Genomic DNA, 8684 nt, shown 5'->3' on the forward strand with positions numbered 1-8684 from the left:
CTGTTTACTAAATTGCTGCTGGTTTCATACATCTCACGTTTCACATTTACAGCTAAAGACAAATAGTTCAGTGGCATTTAAATGCCACCACGTGTTAATACAGTTACAAACACTTCTAGAGCACTGTTGCTAGCAAGAGATGATAGAATACTTCTAAGATGTTCATTACATAAGGAGCCACCAAATTCAGATGAGAGCACACGCAAACTTAAATTTTTTAGCATTCTAGCTGAGTAAAGTGGCAAAATCTGAGACTAGCAAAAGATAAGCTTTTGATAGAGCATACAGTGACAGACACTGATCATCAATCAAATTGAAAACAAATGAATGAGTACAGTTCATCAACCTAACAAGCTGTACTCAAATACACAACATAGAAACCAAAGCAAAAGATCATGAAATTTTCACCCAACAAAACTTGCGGGTTGGCATAGCGAAAAAGGAAAACATTCATCTCCTTTTTAGTCAAAGAAAAATATAGCATTCTAGTACTTAACATCAATACTCAGATGGAGAAATCACGTCATCAATCTTTAGAATCATCTTGACAACCTGAGTTGCAAGCAATATCTGTTGTTGCTTCCCAATTAGAGTCTCGAAGACATTTTGCTCACGCATGTCGTTTGTGCCAACATCATTGCAGTCTATTCCACAGCAGGGATTGTTCTCCTGCGTAAAAGATTTGAAGTTACAGGTTATAACAATTGTTTTGAAAACATCGGATACATACATGACAGAAATGGGAAGAACAACGTCTGAAACTTTTTTCTTTTTCTAACACTCAACAGCCTGGGACATGTCATAAGGTTATAAAAAAATTGTTCTAAAAACATTGGATACATAGGACAGAAAATGGAAAGAACAGCTTCTGAAACTTTTTTCTTGTTCTTACTCAACAGCCTGGGATGTCATAGTATGACTCTTCAATATTGGACTGGTTTAAATATTGATCCTAGGTACTAATAAGCTGGATTACCTTAATTTGCTGAGCCTTAACAGCAGATAGAGTTTCAATGGGCTGGAGACCACTGTTCTCAGCAAGTGCCATTGGGACAGAATCCAAAGCATCAGCAAATGCCCTGATCGCATACTGCAGAGAGAAGGATTGAGGCCTCAGCTAATGACAGTTAAATACAAAAGGCATATAAAGAAAAATTGAAAGAGAAAAAGTAACGCTACCTGCTCAACTCCTGGGTGTTTATCAGCAGCTGCTTCCACAGCAATTGAGCAAGAAATCTCTGCTGAACCACCACCATACACAATTGAATTGTTGCGAATTAGATTTCTAGCAACGCATAAAGCATCATGGATACTACGTTTTGTCTCCTCTATCATCATCTTGTTGCCTGTACAAATGATCAAATAACAACTCAGGCATCCAAATTCATGATGGTTCTTGCCGTATGTAATGTCATTTCACATACTGCACCATAATCTTTAGAACAAGAACCTCAAATTTGCATAGGTTAAAACACACTGCACCATGAACTCCACCCCGAACAAATGGCACCAACCTTGATGACAGCAAACTATGCATACTTTTAGATTAATTCCCAGGTTAGATACACTTAGACCGGGTTTTGGGGGGGGGGGATTTTAATAAACCAATCTATCTTCCAGAAATTGTACCGTTCGTTTTGGTTTTGAAAAATAGAAAGGCCATAGAGTTTCAATTTTATTTTGGTTATCAATTTAAACCGTAGAAAACCAAACTGATCTATGTATTGCTTATCCTAAATAAGCACTTTTTGAGAAAATGCTATTCACTGAGCATTTAAAATGTGCTTTACTTTTTTGTTAAGACTTTTTTTGTGGTCATGGATTTGTTTATTAGGTATATTTTAAATGGCATGTCCAAGTTGACAAGTAATTACAAAAGCATGTTCGATTTTAACGAATGATTTTTCACTTTCATACAATGTAATGTTACGGGAAAAAGATTTTTTTTAAATGTTAAACCAAATCAAATCAAACCAATGACATTGCATACAGCAAGAACCATCTGATTTAAATATTATTCCCTCCGTCCCAATTTATATAGCACTCCTTCCTTTTTATAGCCTGTTTGGGGAAGCTTCTCTTTGGCCAAAAGTGCTTTTTTTAAGCCAAAAGTGATTTTTTCCCAAACTAAGGTTTTGGCCAAGCTTTTAGAAGGACAAAAAGTGATTTTGAGTAAAAGCAGAAGCAGTTTTAGAGAAGCAAGAGAAACAGATTCTCCCTAAAAATATTTTTTTGAAAAGCACTTTTGAGAAAAATACACTTAGAAGCACTTTCTAAAAGCTTGGCCAAACACTAATTGTTGCTCAAAAGTACTTTTCAATTTAATTAGCCAAGCACAACCTAGTTCTCACCAAAAAGTACCTTTTTGAAAAGCACTTTGCCAAATAAGCTTATTTTACAAGCTTGGCAAAACAGGCTATAAGTTTATCCCAAAAAGGATGTCACTTTTCTGAATTTAGAAATAAGTTAATTTTAAAATTTTTGGTTTACCCTCAATGAGATGATTTCTAGCCACACAAATCTCAATGGCTTATTTTAGACCACAAGTTTCAAAAATCTTCTTTTCTTTCTTAAACTCCATGCCATGTCAAATGGTGCCACATAAATTGGGATACAAAGGGAGTATTTTGACTCGTTTGGTTTTTATTTCTCAGTCAATAGTGGTTTGGTTTTTCCTGTTTGGGTAAAGTCTGGACCATCTGAACCACGCAAACACTTAAATAGACTGACAGACCAAACTATTTCAACTCAGCACGAATTGAGTTGTCCTCAAACTCTTGAGGGGAAAAAAATGCTTCAAAAGAGAATTAATGCTTGATTACCCTCAACAAAAAATCTCCTTGAAATTACAAAGGCATTATTGAAAAGGTCATGACATTATGTACTGTCACCTAGATCCAAGGAGCATCAATATGTAGAGTTCAATAGTAAATGATTAACTGTCACAATCCAATGAACATGCACAGACAGGGCAAGGGCAAAGTACAGAATATCCAAATACAAGTTATAATTGTGAATACAGATTAACAGCTAAAAAAATGACAAAAAACTACATGTAATTTCCATCAGCAGCAGAATGAACTAATAAGGCATTTCAGCAGCAACATTGATTAACAATTAAAAAAGAGATCAAAATCCAACAAATGCAAATTTCCATCAATAGTAGAATGTACTAACAAGGCATTCTAGCAGGCAACCAACTTACCACCACGTATGAATATAGTTACTGCCCTTGAATTTGCACAATGTTCAATGTATATCATTCTGTCCTTTGTAGTACCAAAAGACTTCTCCCGAACTATACCAGCCTGAACTTATAAAACATCATATTTAGCCGGTAGAGAGAAGTACAGATCCATAAGCACATGGAGTAACATTAGTAAAAATAGAAAGATTAATGAAATGAAAAGGCTCTCATGGAATACTTAGCAAGCTATGAATGTCTGTTGTTCCTAGGTATTACTGGACGAGAAAGCCTTTCACAACATATTTGTGCATTTCATTAACAATATATGCAAAAGATGCATAACCTATCCATAACCTTTAAGATAAGCCGGTTATTTGCTTTGAGAAAACTAACCAATCCTCTTTTTAACAACTTCCACACAAAACTTAGACCATACATGTCCACGATGTTTCATAGATACATAATATACGTCCACAATTAGAGAAGAAAGAAAGGTGTCTAAAGGGGTGTACCTTGCCAAGTTTTTCAGGTGTCAACTCTTGAAACCTTGGTACTATTCTCCCACCTAATCAGATGCACAAATACCAAGAACATGCAATTAAAGTAGCAGATCCAACAGAAACACAGGAAGATGAAGGCATCATATCAATAAGAAAAGTAGACACAAACCTGTGGCAATTGCTATTAGCTCCAATTCCACACCACCTACCCATCTAACAGCAGGCAAATTTCTATGCATTAACAAGTGATTTGCTTCATCATCAAAACCCCACTGGCAGATAACTAATGTAGCACCAACATCCTGTTAGGTATTGGCACAGTTGTTAGACAAATGAAGCTCCATATAAGATCAACTGCATGTAAAACCACATACTGAATAGGCCCTAAAACCTCACATCATAGATATCGCACCACCAAATGAAGGTCCTTTATATACGAGTCAATGATAATTGTGAGCTAAACATTGGCATCGACTGCCTCTACTTGTTCATGCTAATAGCAGACCACACGGTAGGAGAAGGGGAGAACAGATATCTCTGCATTGCATTCTTAATTTAGTTTTGCATATGCGAAAAATGTCTGGAAACAACAAATTCCTTTGCTTAAAGAAATAAATGTATGTGTGAGAGAACTGAGAAGGGAATTGGTTTTGCAACATTATCACCTGAAAATTCAGGGAAAAAACTACAGTTTTAGCTGATCATAGACTTTACATTACTCCAATCCATCTATAAGGGCTAGGGCTAAGACACATCCATTAAGCTTTTATTGCCCCAACCCTCCCATTTTCATTGCCTTATTGGAACAAAAAGAATAGGTTCAACTCTTTCTTCTTATTTTCCTGTAGAGAAGGTTTCTCAACCATCTATAACTCATATACAAATGCTGCAGATTTACCTTGCATTTCTGAACCATGTCATCAAAATACTTCTGCTCTTGTTGGCGTAAAGTTTGAAACTTTTCCACAGAATCAATGTCAACCTTATGCTTGGTCTTTGGCTTTGGAGGCTCAAAAGGACATGTCAGAATCGCAATTTTGGCATCCTCTATTTGCTTTGGCATCTGTGGATGACTCATATCTTTGTCAACTACAATACCATAAATTAGCTCTGTGTCCTCTAGTTTTCCACCAACTTTTCCTTCAACTTTAATTAAGTCCAGGTTTACATCCTTCCTCTCTAAATCAGCAACTGCTAGAACTGCTTTAACAGCAATTTCAGCCATGCTACGCTTGCATCTATTCACACTGCAGTAAATCATTCATATCAAAACAAGTAAAATTTTGCTGCAGGGTTGTCAGCATTGTAATCAGTATCAGGAGTAGCAAATAGAATCCATGATGCATTTCCTGAATAAATTACAGGCCTGTCCGCAACGTGATAAAGTACAATTACACAACATATGAAATCCTTTTTTAATAAGGTCACAACATATGAAATCCTAACCAGACACTGAAATTGACATGTCACTTACATCTTGGATGACAAAGTAGTCATGCAGGTTTGAATCAAAGGCTCAACATCATTCAGACCGAATTCAAACTTGTTTGCTACACGCTCCAAATGCTCAACTGCAATCCTTGAAGCCATTTCATACCCTTCTGCAACCCGTATAGGATGAATACCACGTTCTAACAACTTCTCTGCTTGTTCTAGAAGTGCCCCAGCCATGACAACAACTCCAGTGGTTCCATCACCAATTTCGTAATCTTGACTTCGTGACAACTCAACCATCAACTTTGCAATCTGATTGTCAACATCCATCTGCTCCAAAATGGTTGCACCATCATTTGCTGACAATACAAATCTCCAATATTAGAAAATTCCAAAAAAAAAAGTGATGAGATTTGTATGCATAGATTGGATGAAGAAAAAGAAGAGCTCAAAGTAGTGTCAACTATTCGTTCAAACTATTACTGCTCTTGCCAAACATGAGTAGATTATAACTACTGTATAGAATAAAGGCACATCTCAAAGAAAGAAAAGAAACATGACCTCATCAAAAAGCTTAAAGAAGGGCCTCAAATGGCTTGCCTTTTGAATAAGGCAAAGCTCCAAGGAAAAATTACTGTGTGATGCCCTATGGTCCATCACAAAAACTACATTTCCAAGAACATTGATTAGAAAATCATAAGAAGCAGGGTCATTTTATATTCCCAAACATGAGTAGATTATAACTACTGTATAGAATAAAGGCACATCTCAAAGAAAGAAAAGAAACATGACCTCATCAAAAAGCTTAAAGAAGGGCCTCAAATGGCTTGCCTTTTGAATAAGGCAAAGCTCCAAGGAAAAATTACTGTGTGATGCCCTATGGTCCATCACAAAAACTACATTTCCAAGAACATTGATTAGAAAATCATAAGAAGCAGGGTCATTTTGAATTCTTATAGGGAAGGCATGCATGAGGCTAATAACAGTAAAGCCACACACACCCGTTCCCCCCCACCCCAAACCCAACCCCGACCCCACCCCACTCCAAGGAAAACAAAACAGATCCTCTTAGAGGGGAACACACGGAATAAACTATAACATAAACTGCTCTAACAATAGACTCCAAAAGCAATAAATGGTATTGTTACTTCTCAAACATTATAATGTATCCTTCACAGTTGAACCTTGTAAGGAAATGAACAAGAATAGACATAAAGTAAAGATTTCCTCCCTTGACTGTTCACAATTCCCACATCAGAAATACTACTAATCTGTACAAACTAATATCACATCCTAAAACACTTAACAAAGCCAACTCCCATGAATAAAATGTATCAAGGGTAAGTACTATTCACTTTGAATTCCTCTGAAAACCACAAGTAATTGCAGACACCCATACTGTTATACATCACATCAAACAGATTAAATGGAATAGACAAAACTTAAACAAACAATGGAGGTCCCAACTGTAGGAGCATAATTAACTGGATGCTAGAACTCTATCTGGTCACAGTCAATATTCTACTAAGTTGATAAAAAAAATATTCTACTACGCCTAACTACTGAAAAAGAACTCATCAGCTCACTCATTGCAACCTCAGACGAAATTTCTCAGGATCAGTTATGCATCTACGACTAAATGAGATACACCTAACAGAATCAAATCTACTGATTTTACAGTTTCTCACATGTTATTCAGAATCTCAAGATTACAACTAGCAAAGCAGAATCCACTTACTTAAAAATAAAACGTGTCAAAGTATGTTCTATCAGGATATCATTTTTGGTGTTTGATTACCAATGAATATTTTCCCAGGACACATTTTCCACCAAGATGTGGAAACTGACCTCCCTCGCTCATGCTCAAAATCATATTCCTTTCTGTATCCCAGCTCATACTCCATATCACTTGTGGCAACCATTGCTTAAACAATACAATGAATCTTTGAAGCTCAAAATTTTCATTAAAACACTATCCAATTCTTATCAATCCTTAACAAATATTTTTTCCTGAAAATATTTTCTGCTCACCGAGCAAACTTCCTGGAGAGCACTTTGCACGAAAGCATTTATCTACGGAAACATTCACCTCCATACCGAACACACCAAATAACAAGTTCTAAAAAAATCAAATCAAAACCAAAAAGGACACCTTTTTTAAACCGTAAATCTCAAAAGTAGTAATACGGAGCTAGAATAAGGTAAATCAAACTTGAATGAATAGTATGGAATAAGAATATACTGATGGTGACATCGCCGTCGGGGCTCTGAAGCATCTTATCCATGCCTTTAGGACCCAATGAGGTACGCAGGATACGCGCAACAGCTTTTCCGGCGGAAATGTTGGCCTTTTGAGCATCGAGGCCTCTTAATCTGGTTTTCTGTTCTTGCTCCCTTAATATTATGAACGGCCTTCCGAATTCATCGAAAGCTAAAGCCATTGTTTCCGGTGACCTGCTCTCCGGTCAGATCGGATACTGAAAATCTCTGGCGACGATGACAGAAAGAGAGTTTCGCGATGAATCTAGAAGGGTTTCAGAACCCTAGCTGCGATAAACCCTAAACATGAAAATACTCCCGCTTTTATACACATGCCCCGTTTCTCAAATATAGAGTCGGGTCGGGTGAGCTTAGTATATTTTTAAAAAAACGAAAATGTGAATTTTGAAATAGTCTCTCAAATATATTATACTGAATAGGGAATTTGCCGCGCGAATGGAAAAATGCCATTAAATCTAGAAATGATAGTTTCATAAATTTACTCTAAAAGAGATAATATTTTTCAAGTATATAAATAAAAAGGAAGTGATGATTACTTTGTCTGAGGTGTAATTATTGTTGTTATTGTATATGAATAAGAATTAATTCTATATATCAATAGATCACAATATAAATGTTTTTAGTAGAATCAGAGTTTAACAACTTGTTTTGATGGTTGTTACACATCATTCATAATGTATCGTATTGTATTGTATTGTATAGTTTGATGAATACAATGTTTGGATAGATTTTATCGTTTGTCGTTAAAAAGAGTTTTAAGATATTTCTTCATATATTTTGTGTTTGGATAGGTGAACCACTATCCTCTTAGTCTATTTCAAAAGCATGTACCTAATAACTTGTTTTTTATTTTTGTTTTACTTTCATTAGATAAAGAACTTTTATTTAATGAACTTTTCTTCTATTCAAGTTTAAAAAAATGAAAAAAATGCATTAAACAAAAAACAGGGGAGAAAAAAAAAATTGTTTTCCTTTCCTTTTAAATTTTCCCTTTCATTGCTCTTCTTTTTCTTTATATCATATTACTTAATATCCCTATCAATTTTCATCATCTAAATGAATTCCTATTACCAACTTTCCTCTTTATTCTATGTGATTATCTTTTCCTTTTCTTTCTCCTTCCTTCTGCTAGTCTGCTACTTGTTATATTAATTTTCCTCTTTCTTTTTTTCCACCAAGCAGTGAAAGTTTATAAGAAGAAGAAAAGCAAAAGAAAACCAGGAGATTAAAGATAATGGAGTCACAAAACATACTAAAGGGATACAACCAACTCATAGAAAGGA

General features: G+C 35.6%; 1 protein-coding gene across 1 annotated transcript; it reads right to left on the reverse strand.

Moving 5' to 3' along the window:
• Positions 1-249: 249 nt before the first annotated feature.
• On the reverse strand, positions 250-7680 carry LOC104084771 (T-complex protein 1 subunit epsilon). Its single transcript, XM_009588725.4, has 9 exons — positions 7364-7680; positions 5162-5480; positions 4586-4934; positions 3857-3989; positions 3700-3752; positions 3206-3308; positions 1180-1346; positions 977-1090; positions 250-669 (listed from the first exon to the last, which is right to left on the reverse strand). Exons 1-9 carry the CDS (start codon positions 7560-7562, stop codon positions 499-501), a joined length of 1608 nt encoding a protein of 535 aa, XP_009587020.1. The 5' UTR covers positions 7563-7680; the 3' UTR covers positions 250-498.
• Positions 7681-8684: the final 1004 nt, after the last annotated feature.

The sequence above is a fragment of the Nicotiana tomentosiformis genome, chromosome 12 (genome assembly GCF_000390325.3).
Source record: "Nicotiana tomentosiformis chromosome 12, ASM39032v3, whole genome shotgun sequence".
In the NCBI taxonomy this organism is placed as follows: Eukaryota; Viridiplantae; Streptophyta; class Magnoliopsida; order Solanales; family Solanaceae; genus Nicotiana; species Nicotiana tomentosiformis.

Excerpts from the sequence above, each read along its gene's own strand:
- LOC104084771 (XM_009588725.4), bottom strand. The coding sequence starts at position 7,562 with ATGGCTTTAGCTTTCGATGAATTCGGAAGGCCGTTCATAATATTAAGG. Across the intron at positions 3,753-3,856 it reads GCTAATAGCAATTGCCACAG|GTGGGAGAATAGTACCAAGG; the intron begins GTTTGTGTCTAC and ends GCATCTGATTAG. Across the intron at positions 1,091-1,179 it reads AACACCCAGGAGTTGAGCAG|TATGCGATCAGGGCATTTGC; the intron begins GTAGCGTTACTT and ends TTCTCTCTGCAG.